The sequence below is a fragment of the Bubalus kerabau genome, chromosome X (genome assembly GCF_029407905.1).
Source record: "Bubalus kerabau isolate K-KA32 ecotype Philippines breed swamp buffalo chromosome X, PCC_UOA_SB_1v2, whole genome shotgun sequence".
NCBI lineage: Eukaryota > Metazoa > Chordata > Mammalia > Artiodactyla > Bovidae > Bubalus > Bubalus kerabau.
Window position 1 is genome coordinate 139,236,029 of NC_073647.1, and position 23,720 is coordinate 139,259,748.

The 23,720-nt window shown below is 40.6% G+C and overlaps 1 protein-coding gene and 1 long non-coding RNA gene across 3 annotated transcripts; one reads left to right on the forward strand and one right to left on the reverse strand.

Annotated features, from left to right (window-relative positions):
• Window positions 1-587: 587 nt before the first annotated feature.
• PRDX4 (peroxiredoxin 4) lies at window positions 588-13,776 on the reverse strand. Of its 2 annotated transcripts, XM_055564395.1 has the most exons (8): window positions 13,385-13,776; window positions 9,793-9,910; window positions 5,512-5,628; window positions 4,527-4,649; window positions 2,586-2,716; window positions 1,592-1,626; window positions 912-962; window positions 588-700 (listed from the first exon to the last, which is right to left on the reverse strand). In XM_055564395.1, exons 1-7 carry the CDS (start codon window positions 13,635-13,637, stop codon window positions 912-914), a joined length of 828 nt encoding a protein of 275 aa, XP_055420370.1. In that variant the 5' UTR covers window positions 13,638-13,776; the 3' UTR covers window positions 588-700. The 2 variants fall into 2 exon arrangements, with proteins under 2 accessions (XP_055420370.1, XP_055420369.1); XM_055564394.1 differs by lacking the exon at window positions 912-962 and having other exon boundaries at window positions 13,385-13,742.
• Window positions 13,777-13,874: 98 nt separating this feature from the next.
• LOC129638467 (uncharacterized) lies at window positions 13,875-21,924 on the forward strand. Its single transcript, XR_008707845.1, has 3 exons — window positions 13,875-14,149; window positions 15,772-15,995; window positions 21,601-21,924. It is a non-coding gene; the product is annotated as an uncharacterized LOC129638467 (long non-coding RNA).
• Window positions 21,925-23,720: the final 1,796 nt, after the last annotated feature.

The window sequence follows — 23,720 nt, forward strand, 5'->3', positions numbered from 1 at the left end:
CTATGGCAGGGAAAGGCTGGAATTCTAACCACCAGGCCACCAGGGAACTCCCATTGTAAACTAAATACAAATATTTCTTTCTTATAATTTTGGTACAAGCTGAAAATGTAAATTTAGATAAAAGAGAGAACCAAAGGGCTTTATGCTGGGTACAGAGCAGAGTCTGGGGTCCACTGTCTCTACCAGACACAGTGGAAGGTGACTGTGCTCACAACCTATTCTTTCCTGCTGCCCTCAGAGGTGAGCCACAGAGGAATGTAAAGAGCCCCGAAACTAGAATTAGCCTATCTGGGTTCAAAGACTGATTCTACCTTTGCAAGCTGTTTCCTCATCTGTGAAATAAAGAACTCAAAGAGTTACTGTGAGAGTTAAGTGAAAAAAAAAATGCACCTATCTCCTAACAATGCCTGGCCCATGGCATGTACTCCGTAAATGTCAGTTAGTACTCTTGTTACTAGTTTGAGTCAATCTGACATTTCATGTTTTGGAAAGATAGAGAATTTGGCATCAGTGTCTAATGACACTAAGGATCTTTGGCTCCTGACATGGATTTTTCTATTATTCAAGAAACTACTACTATAACACAATGCGGTAACACACACTGAGTTTTATTGAGAAGTTTCAAGCATTGTGACCTGAGGAAGTATTTTCAGTTCAGTTTATCGAAATACTTCAGTTTTCCGGCTGGATCTGGGATAATCTGTTGAAGAAGACAAGGTACATCATCAGTAGTCTGATAATAGTTGTCCATCTCTTGACTAAAGAAGGTAAAGATTATTTTCTTGTATCAAATTATATATATTTAGGAAAAACTGGATTTGTCCTACCTGCTAATTTTAATCTCAGCTATTTTAGAAGGCAGGTGATCTGCTACTGAATTAACATCTGTACTCAAGCACTCCCAAACTTACTTATAACTCTTCTCTTGGCCACCAGGCTTTCATGGCATCTTCAGGTTTGATCTAATTAAATCAAACACATTAAGGGAGCATGGCTACAGATGTTAATGCATTTGTAAAATAATCTGCTGATGAAGTGATGGTATGCTACAACCTGAAAAGGGGGCAGAGAGCTCAAATGGATTTTTTGGCAGTCTAGGGTGTAACCTTTTAATCTCAAACTGCAAAATAAAAGAAACACCCTATATAAGCTCCCTAAATGAAAGAATGTGTTTCAGTCTTGTCTTCCTTCATATGACAAGGAGAGAATCATCAGATTCATTGTCAGTTAAGCCAGATTTTCTCTAAAGCTTTTAATACATACACTGAAAAATTTTTGTTGTGACCATTCTCTTTGCCCTGAATTTAACAAGTCTCCACCGCTTCCTTCCTTCTGCTTTTTAAATGATAGAATTCTCTGAATACTTGGCTTTACAATCCAGAGCATCAAGTCCCATATTCTGCTTTCCCAGTTTTAGATACTCTCCTTACAGTCCAAAGAATGCCTGTAATTCTTTTAGGAGTTCTGCCTAGCAATGTTTACTTCATTTACAAAATCAAGGCAGGTCTGTTACAAACAGAGATTATCCCAGGGTTGGCGACTTCTTTTTGGCCCCAGCCATCCCCTTAACAGAAAAATGAACTTGACTTACTGTTTCACTACCAGGTTTCCAACCAGCAGGGCAGACTGAAAGGAAAAATTGGCAAAAGACAGTTTAAAAACTGTTCAATTCTCTCTAGCAACTCTCAGCTTTTCTTTTTCCAAATGATACCAAAAATAGAACCTATATTAATTAGAACATTTCTAGGCCACCGAACACTTGACTTCTGTTAGCTTACTGGCTTGCAACAAGAAATTTTAGTCCTGGAGCTTATCAGCAGACAGCTGTTTTTCAGTTTTCCCAGTCATGTTTAGTTACATTTATAACAGAAGAAATCAAATTGAGTGTTCCTCTAGTAAAGTTGGAAAGTTTGGGAATCTGGTGAATTGAAAGGTCTGGGTACAGCAAAATTCCTCAAATGTACATCCCCTTAAGCTTGCTTTGTATGCTCTGCAGTATTTGGTCCTGACGCCATGGTTCACTGTTTCAGCACCCTGACCCAGGCACTGAGTTATACTTTTGAAAGGAATATATAACATACGTTCTATTTTAAGAAGAATCTGATGTTTACCATTTGGCTACTGCAAAAACTTGGAGTGAAAGGATGAACTAATAGATTACTAATGTGTTACTGAATAACCTCAAAGATTTCTGAATTACCTTGAAGAAAAAAGCTAAATTAAATAATGTAAAACATGCAAATAAAACCTACATTACTAGATATGGCCAGATTGGCTGGCACATTTTAAGTTAATAGAAACATAATAGGAAAAATTACAGTAGCAGAAACTTTTCTCTGAGATTATCCAAAAAGACTATGAAAATAATATTTTTTCTATCCTACTCAGTAGGTAGAATATATTAGTGATATTTTGTTAAAAGCACTTTCATATTAATAATTAAAATTTGATTTGCTTAAAAGATCTAATTGAAAGCAACTGGAAGACTCTGGAACCATCAAAATTACTTTTAAGGTAAGAAACCATATTATGCTGCTGTCTCTCAAACTAAAAAATCCAAAGGCTATGACAGAAGGAAAGGGCACCTTCTCCGTGTTTGTCAGTGTACTGGAATGCCTGAACCAAACGTAGTGTCTCATCCACGGATCTACCCACGGGAAGGTCATTCAGAGTAATCTGTCTTAGGATTCCCTTGTCATCAATAATGAAGAGACCTCTGTAAAACAGAAGAATGGGAAAGATGAGGACATTTGTTCTCAGTTAAGACAAATATTAGTTACTGTCAATCCCTGTACTGCTCAAACAGAAGGATGTTATACAGAACCAAAAACATACTACCTACCTACTTGATTGGTATGTACATGCACACACCCCTATACCCACACCTATCTACTGTGTATTTTGGGATTATCACTGTTAAATGGTAGCATTAAATTTTTGTTTTTGTCTTTGAGATGTACTGTAGTATTAACAGTTGAATCTTCACGCGTACTAGATTTGGGACTGTACTGTAAATGATGAAACTGCATAGCAAAGCCTTATTCTACAATACTTAAAATTTTTTTTTGAATGAGTAACTCAACTTCTGAACCTACTAGGGCTCAGTCTCCTTAGACCAGATCAACTTGGTCAAACTTAGGTAAAATTGTTAATTACTATTCATATTTGTGTTCTTTCACATACTGCTTTCACAATTGAAAATCCTCATAAAAGGTGATCAAGTCTGTTTTGAAGTAAGTGAGCCTGATTGGAAATTTTGATCTTGCCTCCATAACACTCATAGCCACACACTCCACATAAAAACAAAATCTGCCTGTTCTTTGGTAGCAAACTGTAGCTTCTGTTTTCTCTTTTGATTTTGTGAGCTGCTTCTTTGGTAGACTATAAGACTAAGACATTTGCTGTGCTTGCTAATATTAGATAATTTACTTGGTTAATGTTCAAACAATTCTCAATTTGAAAAGTGCCTCAGTCTTTAGTGGCATATTTATTCTTTGGGAGTTAATAATAATCGCTAGGCAGAAACCATTATAGACTTGACAAATACAAAACAAAAAGAAACTTGGCAGGGATAAATTGATTCAATATGGATGAACCTTGAAAATATTATGGTAAGTGAAAGACGCTAGTCATAAAAGAGCAGATACTGTAGGATTCCATCTATATGAAGTGTCCAGAATAGGCAACTATTAAGACATAAAGTAGATTAGTGGTTGTGTAAGGGCTAGGGGAGGAGGACTGGGTAAAATGGGGAGTAACTGCTAATGGGTATGGGATTTCTTTTTGGAGCAATGAAAATGTAACATTGATTGTGGTGATGGTTGTACAACTGTGAAATACTAAAAATTACTAAATTGTATGCTTTAAATGGGTGAGTTGTATGGTATGTGAATTATATCTCAATAAAGCAGTTCCAAAAAAACACAAGATTATAAAATACTGACACCTTTACATAAAACATTAAAAGAACTATTAGCACTGCAAAGCAATTCAGTATGATTATAAGAAAATTACAAGTATTTCAAGCTGAAGCTGCCCTTTTTTTCTAAGAATTACATCAGCAGTTATTAGCTCAAGTAACTCAATGAGAGCTGTTAAGTAAAATATATCCTTAATTTTTCCTACTCCAGAGGCATAGGTTGGCTAAATACTATACTTGTATTTAGAAAAACTATTACTCGAGTCAGTTTGGACAAGAGAAAGAAATGGACAGAGAGTTTGGGGACCTGGGTTCATGTCTGGGTTCTGCAATTAACTATAGTCACTTTGGCTAAGTTCTTGGAATGCTGAATCTGTTTTTATGTAAAATGACAGGGCTGAAGACCTCTAAAATTTTCCAGTTCTAACAGTCTTTGACACTCACATAGTTTAAGTCAGGCACTCACCAATTATTTTTAATGGTATCTACAACATTTTTACAAGTAGAAAAAATATTTCTTGATCAAACCTTGTATCTTCTAATTCCATTTCAAGTAGGATTACAAATATATCTGTATTTGTCATCATGTACAACTAATGAAAGGTACCTAAGAGTGTGGCCTGAGTCTTCCAGATATACGCCATAGTCCTTTGAGATCTGATGGTTCAAATCCGCAAGAAGTGGAATATTTATTGACCCAAGTCCTCCTTGTCTTCGAGGAGTATTAATCCTGTTAACAGAAAATGTACTTTTCAGGGTTAAGTAAACAGCATATATTAAAATAGTCCACACTCCTTGCATATGTACACAAACATGTGCATGGCATGTCTTGTCATTTTACTTTTAAATTTTTTGCAATTAGGTGGAACATCTTTTCATGTTTAATGAATTAAAAATTATTTAATCATTGCTTCTTAGAAAGTAAATATAAAAAAAAATTTCTCCAGATTAAGGTTATCCAATTTATCATAATAATCATAGAATTCAGTGGTTTTTGCTGTGGATATTACATCTTCTAAAAATAATTATTTGGTACTGAGCATTTTAAAAATCTTTATTGAATTTGTTACAATATCATCTCTGTTGTTTATGTTTTGGGTTTTTTTTTTTGTTTTTTTGTTTTTTTCTGTTTTTATTTATTTTTTGATTTTTTGATTTTTTTTTATTTTTAAACTTTACATAATTGTATTAGTTTTGCGATGAAACTGGAGCCTATTATACAGAGTGAAGTAAGCCAGAAAGAAAAACACCAATACAGTATGTTTTGGGTTTTTGGCTGTGAGGCATGTGGAGTCTTAGCTCCCTAAGCAGCGAATGAACTGGCACCCTCTGCACTGGAAGTTGAATTCCTCAGCACTGGACTGCCAAGGAAGTCCCTATATCTTTTGAATTGAACTGTTTCCAAAATTGAAATGTTCTATAAAATCTTTAAACATTTTTACCGTACTTTCATTGAACTAGCAGCTCTCAGATTAATTTATTCCTGAACTGTCTGATAAATAACTATATTCCTGTCGTGTTAAGAGTTGTCTGCCCATAATTTAAGAGTATGTCTATTCTTTCCCTATAAATGTTAAGTTTAAGATACTGACCAGGCCAAATGGGTGAACTGTGAATCAACAGAGCATGCTACCACTTCAGTGTTGATTGATCTGAATTCGTCAATTCTATCACCAAAGGCGATGATTTCAGTTGGACACACAAAAGTGCTGAAATAAAAAAAAATCATTATTCTCAAAATACACATATACTTAGTTTCAAATGATTTTGTTTTTATAAACACTTTAGTATATAAAAATGCACATTAAGAACAATTTTATATATGAACCTTCTCAAGATGGAGTAGTCTAAAAAATGGTCATTGGATCAAATTATTTAATTAAAAAATATAGAGTTCTCAATTATGTCTTGATAAACTTTATATTGGTGCATACAGACTGAATGTTACCTTGTATGTATGTGTAAGTGTATAGGGCAGCAATGAAAGATGGACTTCATGCTGTGTGTCATGGTCAAGAGAGTTTGAAAAACATAGACTTAGGGGACAGGTTCCGACCACAGTTCAATATAGGCTTTTCAAATGTTTCAGTTGTTGGAGTGGAGGACTGCCATATGCAAGAAGACAGTTCTAATCCAGATTATGTCTTTGGAAATCTGGCCTATAAAATGAACTTTTAATATTTTCCAAAAGGTAAGAATGATTGGCCCTTGTCCTCCTTTCTGTTATCCCAAGAAATGTTACCTAGAGATATACTGTGTGTGTGTTAGTTGCTCAGCAGTCATGTCCGACTCTTTGCGACCCCATGGATTGTAGCCCACCAGGCTCTTCTGTGCGTGGGATTCTCTAGGCAAGAATACTGGAGAGGGTTGCCATTTCCTTCTCTTACTGGCTCAACATAAAAATTTTGGCAGAAACCCGAAGGGTTACAATTCTGGTTTTCTTCCTTGCAGACTGTGGGAAATGTCCAAGGATTCTTCTTTCTCTAACCAGGTCCAGTTTGGCTGGCATTACATGCATACAGCAGAAGCTCTCTTAGCTCCTTGCTCCAGAAGACCATTGCTAACATCATGCTCTAATTAGATATATCTTGTTCATTAGGGAGTTTTAAGTAATACCGGAGAAATAGCTTATTTGTCTGCTCAGTTCAGTTCAGTCGCTCAGTCCTGTCCGACTCTTTGTGACCCCATGAATCGCAGGACGCCAGGCCTCCCTGTCCATCACCAACTCCCGGTCTGCTATGTTAGGCTAATTCCAAAATTCAGGTTTAGCATCATATATACTTAATATGTGTGCTGCTTTTTGGTTTTACAGCAACATGAATTTAGAAGGCCTATCATTTTATATACATTAAAATGTCTACTTCGGGTTTCTATTAGAAGTTATAGTACACATTTTAGTTAATCAAGCCATAGTACAATTGATTAGAAAGAAGGAAGTTCTTACTAATTTAAAAGATTACATATTATGCAGAGTCATGGTTTGTTTCAGTCTCAATGTACACGTTTTTATGAGAATTCTGCTTGCATTAGAGTAGGAGTCAGCAAACTTCAGCCCACAGGCCAAAATCTAGCGTATCTTGTTTTTGTATAAACTTTCAATGGAGTACAAGACCCCTTTATTATTGTCTGTGGCTAAAGCGAAGGAGAAAAGGAAAGATATAAACATCTGAATGCAGAGTTCCAAAGAATAGCAAGAAGAGATAAGAAAGCCTTCTTCAGCGATCAATGCAAAGAAATAGAGGAAAACAACAGAATGGGAAAGACTAGGGATGTCTTCAAGAAAATCAGAGATACCAAAGGAACATTTCATGCAAAGATGAGCTCGATAAAGGACAGAAATGGTATGGACCTAACAGAAGCAGAAGATATTAAGAAGAGATGGCAAGAATACCCAGAAGAACTGTACAAAAAAGATCATCACGACCCAGATAATCACGATGGTGTGATCACTGACCTAGAGCCAGACATCCTGGAAAGTGAAGTCAAGTGGGCCTTAGAAAGCATCACTATGAACAAAGCTAGTGAAGGTGATGGAATTCCAGTTGAGCTATTCCAAATCCTGAAAGATGATGCTGTGAAAGTGCTGCACTCAATATGCCAGCAAATTTGGAAAACTCAGCAGTGGCCACAGGACTGGAAGAGGTCAGTTTTCATTCCAATCCCAAAGAAAGGCAATGCCAAAGAATGCTCAAACTACCGCACAATTGCACTCATCTCACACGCTAGTAAATTTATGCTCAAAATTCTCCAAGCCAGGCTTCAGCAATATGTGAACCATGAACTTCCTGATGTTCAAGCTTGTTTTAGAAAAGGCAGAGGAACCAGAGATCAAATTGCCAACATCCCTTGGATCATGGAAAAAGCAAGAGAGTTCCAGAAAAACATCTATTTCTGCTTTATTGACTATGCCAAAGCCTTTGTGTGGATCACAATAAACTGTGGAAAATTCTGAAAGAGATGGGAATACCAGAACACCTGATCTGCCTCTTGAGAAATTTGCATGCAGGTCAGGAAGCAACAGTTAGAACTGGACATGGAACAACAGACTGGTTCCAAATAGGAAAAGGAGTTTGTCAAGGCTGTATATTGTCACCCTGTTTATTTAACTTATATGCAGAGTACATCATGAGAAACGCTGGACTGGAAGAAACACAAGCTGGAATCAAGATTGCCGGGAGAAATATAAATCACCTCAGATATGCAGATGACACCACCCTTATGGCAGAAAGTGATGAAAGTGAAAGTGGAGAGTGAAAAAGTTGGCTTCAAAAAAGTTGGCTTAAAGCTCAACATTCAGAAAACGAAGATCATGGCATCTGGTCCCACCACTTCATGGGAAATAGATGGGGAAACAGTGGAAACAGTGTCAGACTTTATTTTTCTGGGCTCCAAAATCACTGCAGATGGTGACTGCAGCCATGAAATTAAAAGACGCTTACTCCTTGGAAGGAAAGTTATGACCAACCTAGATAGCATATTCAAAAGCAGAGAGGTTACTTTGCCAACAAAAGTTCGTCTAATCAAGGCTATGGTTTTTCCTGTGGTCATGTATGGATGTGAGAGTTGGACTGTGAAGAAGGCTGAGCGCCGAAGAATTGATGCTTTTGAAGTGTGGTGTTGGAGAAGACTCTTGAGAGTCCCTTGGACTGCAAGGAGATCCAACCAGTCCATCCTGAACGAGATCAGCCCTGGGATTTCTTTGGAAGGAATGATACTAAAGCTGAAACTCCAGTACTTTGGCCACCTCATGCGAAGAGTTGACTCATTGGAAAAGACTCTGATGCTGGGAGGGATTGGGGGCAGGAGGAGAAGGGGGCGACAGAGGATGAGATGGCTGGATGGCATCACTGACTTGATGGACGTGAGTCTGAGTGAACTCTGGGAGTTGGTGATGGACAGGGAGGCCTGGCGTGCTGCGATTCATGGGGTTGCAAAGAATCGGACGCGACTGATCTGATCTGATCTGATCTGATTTGTGCTATAATGGCAAAGTTGAGTAGTTGCAATGAAGATCACTTCAAGACTAAAATTTTTACTATCTGGCCCTGTACAGAAGAAGTTTGCTGCCCCTGGTCTATAGACATAAAGATATGAGCTTAAGTATACCCTCCCTACAAATTTAAAATATATTTACATAGTTCTAGATTACTCCTAATGGAGAAAGGAACTTAGTATACAGTGGCACAGACAGAATAATCTATTTACTTTTTGTAACCAAAAAACATATTCAAACAGAAAAGATCAAAGTTTTGCTAACTCTCTTTGGTATTCTTTTCATTTTCATGGAATTTGAAAAATTCAAAATTAAGTCCTCAGTGGGACTAAAACGCCAAGAATCTTTACTTTGAGTCAACTTTCTACCTATAAAAGTGCTGTCAGAGTTAAAGAGAACCCCCTCCATAATCATACTTTATGTTAATAGGTGTTATTCCTTAAACATATCCAATATTTTCAGGAAAATGTTCAAATCACAGGAAAGGAACATGCAGCAAAGAACAAAAATAATAAAACCAAAGTTAAATGGTATCACCAGATAAAAAGCCTTATTAATATTCACATTAACAGAGAAACAGATTTGTGGCCTAAGTCTTGCTATTTAAATGGTTTCTAAAATATTCTCAGTCCATTTTCTTGCCTTAGTAAGTAGAGTTTAATGAATATAACTGTGGCTTTTGTCTAATGATTACATTACATTAACACAATCACACATTTATGATTCTGAAATATATTCAAGATGTTACCTTCTTGAAAAAAACTCACCTCAGGTTGCCCTTTACGAACAAGTGCTAAGAAATTTCTAACTATATGATGCTCCTGAGCAAAGATTAATAATGACTGAGGTATTACTAGCTGCTATGATATGGATTACTTACAAATCAAGTGGGTAGAAGAAAAAAACCAGGTACTTCCCACGATAATCAGTTAACTTGAGCTCCTTAAATTCTCCATTTATCACAGCTGTTCCTTCCCAATAAGGTGCTGGCTTGGAAACTAAGAAAGAAAAATATATGATGTTCTTAAACGACGGGAAGGTTGGTGGGATGACAGAAGGACATCTTTAGGACATCACTAAACCCAAGGCTTTGGAGGGAATCTTTGGACCTCTTTTAGCAGTCTGGTGATGCAGATGGACTTCTGCAGGGTTACTGAATGCGTAAAATATTTAGCATATTTAGAATTTCAAAGGAAATAAATTACATTGAAATGCAATCATCAAAACTATAAAAAAAAAACTGGTGATGTATTAATATTCGTGTCCTTTTTCTTAACACTTTAAAACTCCAAGACCTGGAGGTGATCTAGTACCTACTCAAGATTGTGATGAGTGTAAATGATGTTTCAGGATACCTGCAGCATCCGTAATAATGGTATGAAATCTATGCGATTCTTCTTGGCGAGAACTACAAATGAGTACTGCTGAGGCTAAGGTGGTTTGTTGCTGATGTTCATAATGGAAAGAACTCCTATATTTCAGCTGGGGATTAGTGAAAATAAAGATTCTTTTTCCTATTCATGCTCACAGACCCCCTACATTCTATCCCTGCACTAAACCCTACGGGATACTTCACTATAGTTCCTCCAAGTTAATCAGCTTGCCACATTTCAAATAATTAGATTTTCCGATCTCTAATGGCAGTCTTCCAGATGTATTAATTTAAGTGTTTGTCCAGTTTCTTGAATATACATGGAGGACCTGCTGCTACATTCAAGGAATAGGAAATCTGCAAATATGTCAGGACAGAAGTGTAAAATCCTAGACCATAGGATTATTTTCCAGGCTTTGAAAGAGGAGACCCTCTTGAACAAGTGACCTAATGGAAATTGAATAGTTCATGCTGCTGTCTTGTCAGGGTATGCTTGGAAGTCTAGCCAACATGCTCTGATAATAATGTACCTTGATATTCTGTTAACACATTTAGATAGCACTTAAACTTTCAGAACCATTACATACATTAACGTCAATACTTGCTTCCAAGTTTGACTAAGGTTCCTAGAAAGTAAGGCTTATAATAGCATTTATTATATTTTGTATAGCAGCCAGCATTTTTGATAACTCTGAAAATAGAGACACACTTACGATTAATTTCTCTGTGGAGTTAATGTATAACAGTTGATTACTTATCTTGAGCCAGCAGCCTACTTCACAAAAACATCCTGATCTGACTAGGTAAAGGCCAGGAGGGAGATTTAGATAGCAGAAGGATATGGAACTACATATGTTTTATATATATTACTTAAAAATGCTACTCAAGTGTGAGGTTATAGTTGTAATAATGTGTTACAATGATAGTCCATAGTGATTTTAGCATATTGGGAAAACCAATAAAACTGAAAAATTTTGCTCTGAAAATCTTGATTTTTGGGTTCTTTCTTTTTTATCGACACTGATGGAATGCTTTATTATCATTATTAGGCTTAACAAATTGGTAAAGGTTTGTTAAATGGTAACAATCTTGGCAAGGTGGTGGAAAGGCATGCCTTCATATCCTTGACTCTACCTAGATATGGCTTTCTTTTTCTTTTTTGGGGAGAGAAATTTTGGGTTCTTGATTTACGAACTGCAGTGTTAGTTAAAAAAAAAACTGTCATCAGTTTATAGAGCAAAGAGAATGCAGTTTGCTAAGATCTATAAATGGAATTCCCAAAGCAACCACTCGCATGTCAGGATGGGGAACACATGTACACCCATGGCTGATTCATGTGAATGTATGGCAAAACTACCACAATATTGTAATTGGCCGCCAATTAAAAGAAAAAGAAAAAAAATAATGTTCTTACAAAAAACCCCCAAAAAACAAAAACCAAAAATTGTACCAAATACAAATCATATAATTAACAAAGCAAAAGGAGAGGAGTATAAAGTATATTTAAATTCCCTTTCCCCATAACCCATCTGTTTAACTACTGTTAACATTTTGATGTCCTTCCTCCTAGTTTTTAAACACAAATTTGGATCTTGTTGCATCCCACTTGTGAAAAAAGGAAGCATTAGATCATGAATAATTTTTCATGTTACTAAAAATTATATGAAAGTATGAACTTAATAGCTCCATAATATTCTGTTTTGAGTGAAGGTCCTTGCTCCTGTAATTCTAGATGAGCCTACACATGAGAGAAATGTAGCCAATACTTAAAATTTGAAAAGGTCTGCTGGTAGAGGGAAATCTTATTACTACCATTAGCTTCCATGAGCAGACTTGGATGGCATGTTATAGGAAATGTATGTAATGCCAGTAAACACTTAACTGGCTGCCATATTTCAAAATATCTTCCGAGGCAAGTAAAAGCAATGAGACTTGGAAATAATGATTTTGAAAGTGCAACACTAGCTTTTTAAAAAACACAAACCTAAAGATAACTTGCAGTAGGAAAGAACTGCAGATGTTTGAGGAGGCAAAACAGTTTTTCTCATTTATCACTCCCACTCCATCCTAAGGCATATCAACATTCCATTTAACACTGGGGATTCATAACTGTGAAGCACTACTTTTTTTCACTGAACATGGGCAAGGAACATGCTGTAACTGGACCACAAAAGCCAAACACACATCTTCAGAATGCCAGATGGTCAGCAGGAAAAGCAGGTTATTTAAAAGCAAGCAAGGGACACTCTTTATCCTTTAGCCCCTACCCACTTCTTTTTGGCTGATCTTAACATCCAGATGCAGCAGGCCACAATTTTCTCAGTATTCACTTAGTCTGACGTGTCTTTTCTGAAAGTGGCCATTAGTTGTGTACACTGGACAGAAATGCAAATAATCAAAAGCCAAACTGGCAGGACACAAATTTGCCACGAGGTTTATCATCAACCCAAATGCATTACTTCTAACCTCCTTTTCCGCATTTCCCTACAAAGAGCCTCCAAAATACACCCTGTAACAAGCTCTTCATTTCTGAGAAACAAAGGATGCCCATTAACTCTAAAGGTCTCTGGGAAGGTGGCTTTTAATAGTTTTCTTTGTAAGATGTAACAACAACAAAATGAAACGTTTGCTCTCCTGAGCTAAACGTTGTTTAGCCACTTTTCTGTTTATCCAAACTTTCTGTGAATCGTTATTCAACTTATCAGCGCATTATTCTCCGAAATCGTACTTGAACACAGACGCGATGCGCTGCAGGCACTGGGCGATGTTTGAGGAAGTGTTCTAGTTTGTACAACATCCTCGTCGCCTGCAAGCCCAGGACCAGGGCCACCCTCTCCCTCATCTGCGGCTTTTGGGGTAACCACTACTTCCTCCAAAATCTGATCAGTGGAACCCACCCCTTTCTTCACACCTCTGGAACCCCCTCCATCCCCTCACCCCCCAGGAGAACCAAGCTCCCCCTTCAGGACCGGAGGTAGCCCAGGAGGTGCCGCCCAAGCCAGGCCCCCGGGTAGCCACCGTAACCAGGGTACACGTGTCCCCTGGCCCTCCCCACCTCCGGGTGCCACTGGTCACCCCGCCGTGGCGGGACACCACCTACTTTTGGCTTTGCTGAGGTGCAGGGAGTGTTCGGCGACCGAAACCCGGGACACCTCTCCCGGGTACACTTGGCCACCCGCGTAGAAGTGGCACTCCTCTTCGCGGGTTCGGGGCCTCTCCTCCGCCTCCAAGCCCCGCACAGCTTCGGCCCGCAGCAAGAACAGCAGCAGAGGTAGTAGCAGGAGCTTTCGGCTCCGGCCAGGGGCCAGAGTCGTCGCGGGTAGCGGCGGCGGCGGCGGCGGCGGCGCCTCCATGACCACGCGAGTGTAGTCGCACGTCTCTTGGCTCGAACGCTCCTTCTCCCGCCGCCAGCGCTCAACGCTCGTTAGAGCCCAAGCTCGGCCTCGCGAGACCAGCCCCGCCTCCTCACTCCCCCGCCCCTCCGCTCCCCCTGTCGCCCGCTTCCCGGGCGGGAGCCGGCCCAGCCACGTGGTTGCCAGCCCCGCCCACTCATCCCCCTTGTGCGCGTCTGCGCATGCGCCCTGGTGCGGGCCCAGGCAGGGCGCTTTGCCTAACTCTGAGAAGTGACAGCGGCCGTGACTGGCCTCACGCGCTCCCTCTCTCACACGTCTTTAGACATCCTTTTACGCTCGTCTCTTCCACAAAGCCTCACCACTGCACACCATTCTCCCCCGCAAAAAAGTGAAACGAACTTATCTCTGAATGGCTTGCACTTTATACTTCTAACAGGTACTGTATTTTTCCTTGAAGTGATCTGCCAACAACGCCACGACTCCCCTCACCTCCACCCCTAGTTGAAGCCCTTGTAAGTTTGTAAATCCTGGGAAAACTTGGAGAAGAAAGGCCTAGCCATTTATTTCTTCTCCAGCAGGCAAGGCAAACAGGCAGTTTGGTGACGTAAGCCTTCCTCAAAGGTGTCTTATTCTTTAACTTGAAAAGTTCCCAGAAAACCAAACTTTCTTACGGCGCAGTATAGTTCCATCGTCTGACAATTAGCCCATCATCTTACAGGAGTCTTCTGCACTCTTTATGCTCCCCCCCCCCCCGCCCCCCGCCCCCGGGGTCCCTTCTAGTCTCCTGCGAGCTCTTGTCATCTTTCTGAATCCCACAGAAGCCATCCGACAGTTTCTCTTTCCTCTGTTAGACTGTCAGCTCCTTGGGGTCAAAATCGATGTGGAATTCAGCTTTGTTTCCCAAGGCACCTGGCACAAGGTGGGCATTTGCCATTGTAAGCTTTTGATTTTGTGAATTACACCTAATGTTCCCAACTGCCAGTCAGTTTTAAGTTGCTTTCACATTTTATATCCTTACTCCCTGTGACAACCCTTTCCAAACTAGTTCTGCCCATTATAGGACCCTGAAAGAGCAATGGGCTAGGTGCTGAAGGCCCTTGGCCCCTACAGTCTGTCAGCCCCTTCTCGCGACTCTCCACCCTCCCCTGGAGGCATTTGCGCCTGCGCCCTGCGGGCAAGCCCAGGGTGCTCAGCGAAGCCGCACAGCGAAGCCCAACTTGGTTTTGTGATTTTGTGACGGCCACGGCGGGTCTCCTGCCCTCCTAGACTACCCTCCCCTCTCCCAGCCATTCCTGTTCGCCCTCAGCAGTGTTTTAGGTGCTCCTCATCTTTCCAGGCCTATCTCTTCCACAAAGCTTTGAGGGAGACTGCGCTCCTGCCATTGCAGGCGGACTGGTCAGCACTGTTTTAGATCCTCTTAATTCTTCCGCGCACATCTCTTCTACGGGAGCCTCACTACCATCCGTCACCACCCCCCCCCAAAGTAACCTTTCTGCCTTTGAAATTTTATGCCTCTGTGTGTGTGTGTGTGTGTTGTGTGTGCGTGCATGCATGCGCTCAGTTGCACAGTCGTGTCAGACTCTTTGTGACCCTATGGACTGTCGCCTGCTAGGCTCCTCTGTCCATGGACAGAATTCTTGTCCCAGGCAAGAATGTTGGAATGGGCTGCTATTTCCTCCTCCAGGGAATATGCCCTACCTAGGGATAGGACCCACGTCTCCTGCACTGGCAGGCGAATTCTTTATCACTGAGCCAACTGGGAAGCTGATTTTATACCTCTAACAGATAGTTAGGGCTTCCCTGGTGGCTCAGCTGGTATAGAATCCGCATGCAAGGTGGCAGACCTGAGTTCGATCCCTGGGTTGGGAAGATCCCCTGGAGAAGGGAAAGGCTACCCACTCCAGTATTCTCGCCTGGAGAATTCCATGGACTGTATAGTCCATGGGGTCGCAAAGAGTCAGACACTACTGAGCAACTTTCACTTCACAACAGATACTTATTGTCCTTTTCCTGCAATGAGCTGGGTGAACTGGCACCATGACTCCAGTTGTAAGCCCTTTTAAGTCCTGGCAGAATTTGGAGAAGAAAGGTCTAACCGAAAAGCAGTATCTTAAGTTCAATTATTGTCTTTCAGTGGGAAAGAAGAACTCAAGTAGAAAAGTCACAGTTTGGTGATTTGAGACTGTCTCAAGGTGTGTATTACTCTTTTAAAATCAAGACTTGCTAAGTTCCCACAAAACCCTTTCTCCCAGGCATGGTATTGTTCCATCTTCTGACAAGTAACCCCATCACTCACCTATTAGCTAAGATGGCAGATGAGAACTGAGGGGAGACACACAGCACGCACACTAGAAAGAGGTAAGCCATGGGTAGCTTTTATGTCCCCCTTCTATTTTCCTGTGAGCTCTTGTCATCTTTCTGAATCCCACAAAAGCCATCCAGCAGTTTCTGTTTCCCCAGACTGTCTGCTCCCTGGGGTCAAAATCTACGTGGATTCCCAAGGCACCTGGCGCAGCTGAGCATTTGCTATTGTATACACTTGATTTTGTAAATAGCATCTAATGTTCCTGATAGCCTGTCATAGTTTAAGGTTGCTGAATATTGTACCCCTCCAGACAACCTTTTGAGGCAAATAGGAAACAAACTCATCCCTCTCCCCAGTCCCACCCATTATATGCTCTGCTTTTTGTTTCCTGACCTATTTCCTGTGGGCAAAGGAGGAAGTCACCTCTCTTTTTCTGAGGGTGGTAGAGGGGGTTATAGGGGAGCATGTCCTTACCCATAACGTTGTCTGTCATTTCTTCACTTTGCAGTGGCCTGTTGATAGGAGTAGGCGTTCTGGGACGAGGTAGCTCTCGAACCTCCCATTCATCTTCTCCTCTGGCCTCCTGTTCCACATGGAAGGGGACTGGGGCCCGAGGAATTCGGGGCTGAGTTCCAGGGACTCGGCTCAGACCAATGCCCCGAGGTCGGCTTCGGTGATCCATGCTGACCGTTGGGCAAACAGCCACACAGCCTTAGTGAATTCTAGGCCTTGAGCTGGCTCTCTTAATTTAGGAACTGGGAGAGAAAGCTCAGGGATAGTGTTATTTCCTGAGACCTCTGTTATGGCCTGAGCTGAGGTGCCCAAGTTGGCAACAAGGGCTGCCCACCAAAGGGGGCCCCAGTGAACCTCCTGCCCACTGGCAAGAGTGGCCAGGTAGGCCAGCTCTCAGCCACAAACTGTGCTCCCCTCACCGGAACCCCCTGGTAGCTGACATTCTGGGTGGCAGTTGCTCTGAATCCTTCTGTCCAATGATGACCTGCCACCCGTGGGTAGACATTGTGCTGTCAGAGTGGCAGTCACAAGGAGGCTTGGGGTGGGGCCCTGCCCCAAGGCACTCACCATCCAGCTGACATCAGCTGCCCGTGTTAATAATACAAAACCATCAGACAGTGAGGTGGGTCTGTGTATAGAGAAACACCTGGTGAGCTTAAAGACATTTGAGTGTACAGACCAAGCCCCAGAAATGATGATTTAAATCAGGGGTCCCCAACCTTGGGAATCTAATGCCTGATAATCTGAGGTGGAGCTGATGTAATAGTAATAGAAATAAAGTGAGCAATGAATGTAATGTGCTTGAATCATTTTGAAACCATCCCCCAACACCTGGTCTGTGGAAAAATTATCTTCCACAAAACTGGTCCCTGGTGCCAAAAAGGTTGAGGACTGCTGCTTTAAGTGATGTTGAGGGGGCTGGTTCTCAACCGTGTATGGTTTCACAAATGATGTGTCTGGTTAAGAACCACCACTGATGGAGGTTAAGAGCACAAGTTGTGGACTTAGCTGTATTTAGGTTCCAATCTGAGCTTTGCCACCTATTGGCCTTGTGGCCTGGGGAAATGAACTTAACTTTGGGGAGCCTGAGTTTCATCTGTAGATGGAAGTTGTTAATACCTTCCCCATGTTGTGAAACTGAAATGATAGGAGTTTCATGATATAAGTGTAAAACCTGACTTGGAACATCAGTCAGACTTAGGGGCTCGTTTCTTTCTTTTTTCTTTTTAATCTCAGAAGCATTTTTTAATTGGAGGATAATTGCTTTACAATGCTGTGTTGGTTTCTGCTGTACAACAGTGTGAATCAGCTGTGAGTATACCTATGTCCCCTCCCTCTTGAGCATCCTACCCCATTCCCCCCGTCCCACCCTTCTAGGTCATCATAGGGCACTGAGCTGAGTGCCCCATGTCACACAGCAGCTTCCCACTATCTACCTATCTATTTTACACGTGGTAGTGTATATATGTCAATGTTACACTCGCAATTCATCCCACCCTCTCCTTTCTCACCCCTGCACCCCGCCTATGTCCACAAGTTCGTTCTCCCTGTGTCTATTTCTGCACTGCGGATAGGTTCGGATAGATTCATCAGTACCATTTTTCTAGATTCCATATACATGCATTACTATATGATATTTGTTTAGCGACTCACTTTTTTTTTTTTTTTAGGGACTCACTTCTAATGCATACAACAGGAGGAATGCTTATGACTTCTGAGTCAAGGTCATAAAAAGGATAGTTGCTATCTTGGATTTACATTCCTCAGCCTGGGGGAAGACTTACTGTCCAAAAATTGTTTTGAGATAAAATTCACTAAACGTATAATTTATCCTTTAAAAATGCATAATAAATTCAGTGGTTGTTAGTATTGTTGTACTTTGTGCTCACCACTATCTAATTCGAAAACATTTCCATTACCCCAAAAAAGAAACCTCATTCCTGTTAGTGGTTAATTTCTCCCTTCCCCCTAGGTCCTGGCTATGACTAATCTATTTTCTCTCTGTATGGATTTGCCTGTTCTGGACATTTCATATAAATGGAATCTTGCATGTGTCCTTTTGTGTCTGGCTTCTTTCATTTAAGTATGTTTTTAGGGTTCATCTCTGTTGTAGCATGTATTGGTACTTCATTCCTTTTTTCTTGTGATGAAGCATACATAGCATAATACTGTTTTAACCTTTTTAAGTGTATATGTAGTTCAGTTGTTGTAGCCACGCATTCTGGGAAACAAACTCACTCAGAAGGACAATGCAGATAGTGGAGTGCAGTTTATTATTACACTGGTGGGTCCAAGGCAGAGTCTTGTCTTAGCCAAGGACCCCGACCAGTTTTTGTGAAAACCTTATATTCTCTAAGTGTATAAGATTCCCTGAAACTAGTCTGAACAGAGGAAAAAGAAAGATACACTCAAAGTTAACCCGTGGTTCATATGCCTTAAGCCTAGGTAGTTAACAGTGGACAATTATCAATAGGCCTGTGGTCATCCCCCAGTAAGCATAATAGAATGTATGATTCTATTCGGGTACACAGATAATTAGGGTATTCTTTAGGAGAGTCTAGGCACGAGCCCTGGGGTTCTTCCTTCTGGGGGCCTGGTTTTCCAGTTGGTTTGTCGTTTCTATAGAGACTGGGCATATAGCTCAAAGTCCACAGTCTGGCCCAAGATGGAGTCCTGCTTTCAAGACAGGGCCTGTTCTGTTTCCTCCTTCACAGTGACATTAAGTACATTTACATTGTTGTGTACTCATCACCACCATCTTCTCCAGGATTTTTCATCTTCCTGAACTGAAACTGTACCCATTAAGCAGTAACTCCTCATTCTACCCTCCCCTCAGCTCCTGGAAACTACCCTTCTGTTTTCTGTCTCTGAATGGGACTACTCTGGATACCTCATATAAGTAGAATGATACAATATTTGTCCTTTTGTATCTGGCTTCTTTCACTTCAGCTTAATAGTTTCTAGGTTCATCCATGTTTTAGCATGTATTATACTCTGTTCCTTTTTATGGCTGAATAATATTGCATTGTATGGTTATACCTATTTTGTTTCCCCACTCACAAATTGATATTCAGATTGTTGATACTTTTCGACTAAAATGAGTGATGATGCTACAAACATTCATGTACAAGTTTTTATGTGAACTTATGTTTTCAGGTCTCCTGGGTATCCATCTAAGACTGGAGTTGCTGGGCTGTATAACTTTATGTTTAACATTTTGAGGACCTGCCAAAGTGTTTTCCACAGCAGCCATCCTATTTTACATTTATACCAGAAGTGTATGAGGGGTCCAGTTTTCCCACATCTTCTTCAATACTCTGGTTCTTTTTTTGGTCATAGCCATCTTAGTCAATGTGAAGTGATATTGTACCATGGTTTTGATTAATGATGTTGAACATCTTTTCATGTATATCACCTTTGGAGAAATGTCTATTTAAATCTCTTGTTCATTTTATAATTGGGTTATATTTTCTTTCTCTTGTTGAGTAGTAAGGATTCTTTATATAGCCTGGATACTGAACCCTTATCAGATGTATGATTTACAAAAATTTTCTCCCATTATCTGGATTTTCTTCTCACTTACTTAATAGTGTCTTTTGATGCAAAAGGTTTTTAATTTTGATGAAATCTACTTTATATTTTTTCCTTGCTTTTGTTTTGGCATCATATTTAAGAAGCTGTTGCCTAATTCAAGGTCGTAAAGATATAAAACCATGTTTTTTTTCCTGTTTTATTATAGTTACAGCTTTTACATTTATTTATTTGATCCTCTTTGAGTTAATTTTTGTATATGGTGTGAAGTAGGGGTCAGGAATTATTTTTGAGTGCCCACTTTGTGCCAGACACTGTTGTTAGGAGAAAGCAGTAACAAAGGAGACATGTCCTGCTATTCAGTTCAGTTCAGTTGCTCAGTAGTGTCTGACTCTTTGCAACCTCATGGACTGCAGCATGCCAGGCTTCCCTGTCCATCACCAACTCCCAGAGCTTGTTCAAACTCATGTCCATTGAATTGGTGATGCTATCCAACCATCTCATCCTCTGTTGTCCCCTTCTCCTCCCACCTTCAATCTTTCTCAGCCTCAGGGTCTTTTCAAATGAGTCAGTTCTTTGCATCAGGTGGCCAAAGTATTGGAGTTTCAGCTTCAACATCAGTCCTTCCAATGAACACTCAGGACTGATTTCCTTTAGGATGAACTGGTTTCATCTCCTTGCTGTCCAAGGGACTCTCAAGAGTCTTCTCCAACACCACAGTTCAAAAGCATCAATTCTTCGGCACTTAGCTTTCTTTATAGTCCAACTCTCACATCCATACATGACTCCTGGAAAAACCACAGCTTTGACTAGATGGAACTTTGTTGGCAAAGTAATGTCTCTGCTTTATAAAATGCTGTCTAGGTTGGTCATAGCTTTTCTTCCAAGGAACAAGCATCTTTTAATTTCATGGCTGCAGTCACCATCTCCAGTGATTTTGGAGTCCAAGAAAATAAAGTCCTGCTATTATCGAGCTGAAAGTCCAAGGGCACTCAGATACTAGTCCTTGGTAACATAAATGTCTACATGTAAATTTGACCACACACCGTTTTGGATCTATAATGGGGCTTAGTGTCAGGATTGTGGGGGAAGGGTGCACCCTCTCATGGTTGACAAATTTGCAGTCTGACCTGGGGCTCTGATATGGAGAAAATCCCTGTGTGACTGTTCCAGGGACATTGGCAGGTTCCTTAAGGGACCTCAGAGTGCAGTCTCTGCCACATCCAGTGTTTTCCTTCTGAATAGCCGCTTAGACTCTCGGGTCAGTCCCTTGGCTTTTGTGACCCACCCCTGCGTTGGGATCCTTTTTTTCCCCTGGGTGCCCCCTCCCCTGCTGCTTTTCCTTTTATGATAGTTTCAGGCCACTGTCTTTTGTGAGATCCACATATGTTCCCTGGAAACACAAATTTCTCTGCATTTGTGGTCAGTGTAGTTTCATCTCAGGCTGCTATTTTATTGTTCCTTCTGCCAGGGAAAGTTTAGTCCCAGCCTCTAGAATTTACTTGTGTGAGGCAGACACTAGTTCCTGTGATCCTCAGCCTATAGGAGACACAACTTTTCTGCAACTTTTTGTCATTTGCCTGAGGTAGCAACATTGTCCCTCTCTCATTCTAGGAAAGTCATTCACAGTCATGAGGACATTCCAGTGACCTCTGAAGAGGCTCATGTGGGAAGAAACTGAGGCCTCCCAGGACCTCCCAGCACCATCTTGCCAGCCTGTGACAGCACCAGCTTGGAAGCAGATCTTCCAGCTCCAGTCACTTCTGATGACTGCAGCTCTGGTGGCATCTCAGCTGCAGCCTCATGGGATGTCCTGGGCTAGAAGAACCTGGCTTAGCAGTTCCTGGATTCATGACCCACACAAACAGTGAGTCTGATAAGTTTTCTTTATCATTATTTTTGCAGATTTTGTTGGAAATAAAATTCACATATGTAAGCATCAGCATTTTAAAGTATACTGTTTAGTGGATTTTAGTACATTTATTGTTACGCAACCATTGCCACTATCTCATTCCAGAATATTTCCATCACCTCCAAATGATACCCCACACTTCTTGGCAGTCACTCTTTGTTCCCCCTACTCCTCATCACCTGACAACCACTAATCAACTGTTTGACTCTAAGGATTTGCTTGTTGTAGACATTTGCTATAAAAGGAATCATATGATATTTGGTCTTTTGTGAATGACTTCTTTCATGTATCATAATGTTTTCAAGGTTTATCCATATTGGAGCACAAGTTAGTTATTTATTCCTTATTTTTAAAAAACTTAATTTTTTTTAGAGCATTTAGGTTTACAAAAAAATTGGGACTAAAGTACAGAGATTTCCCATATACTCCCTTTCCCCCATGTACATAGCATCCCCTATTATTAACATCACTCACCAGAGTGGTACTTTAATTTTTTTTTTTTTAACCAAAGATGAACCTACACTGACACATCATAGTCTCTCAAGGCCCATAATTTATCTTAGGGTTCACTCTTGGTGTCATAAATTCTATGGCTTTTGAGAAACATGTAATGACATATATTATTGTTAAGATACCATTCAGAGTATTTTTACTACTCTAAAAATTCTCTGTGTTCTGCCTTCACTCTTTTTTATGGGTGAATAATATTTCATTGCAAATATATACTGTTTTTTGTTTATCTTTTCATCAGCTGATCCATATTAGGGATATTTATACTTTTTGGCTATTATGAATAATGCTACTTTGACATTTGAGGATAAATTTTTGTGTAAACATATGTTTTCAATTCTCTTGGATATGTACCTGTACTAGACTTGCTGGTTATACATGGGAACTGTATGTTTGACTGAGGACTGGTCAGAATGTGTTTCCACAGTGGCTGAACCACTGTATGCCAGTACCTCCAAGGGCCTCTCGTCTCCATGTTGATTTTAACCCGAGCTCTCATGTGGACTAAGTGATTAGGACCCCAATGCTTTTGACATTTTACCTTTTGAAATTTTGACTCCCTTTTCTGGAGCATGATAATGTCACAGTGTTGTATTGGGAAAATATAGATGAGATCCTGTAGGTCAAGGTGGGACAAGTTGATTCTAAGGAGGGAGAAAATTCTGGATGTACTTGATGTTCACTGGTGGACAGATCTAACTTAGAAAACCATTCATATAGAATAAGCATGTGGAAATGGATTCTGTTGTAATTCTACTTGCCCAACTACCCCTAGGAAGGTCTTCTTGAATTATTGGGGGCTTGTCTTCAGTTAGAGAATTGCTGCATTCTTTGTAGTTATTACTCGGCATAATGAATGGGGATATGGGAGACTTGGGAAGAAGTAGAGAGAGCAGACAAAGGGGAAAGAAGTGCGAAAAGAGGGATAACTTGGGAGTAATTAAGGAGTATAACATGGGGTGTAATGTGCATGTAATCCGGTATCCTTTCATCCTTCTCTGGATGGTCAGGGTGCATACAGACCCTGCCACTGATGTGATGGCTTTCAACTGTGTCTTCTTTAGTAACCTTCTTGTTATTCTTGCAGAATCATCTCCTCTGTGAATTTCTTTACCACCCTTTAAGCAGGGTTCTTTGGATTAGTAGGTTTTCTCAGGGGGCCTCTTTTTCTCTCATATTTTCAAATCACTTCTGCCTTTTTATCTTCTATCTATTCCCCAGTTGACCAACTGCTCACTGTTACCATCCCTGGCCACCACCAGTGCAGTCCCCAGATAGAGCTTAGGGAGAAGAACAAGTCACAGATCTTTCT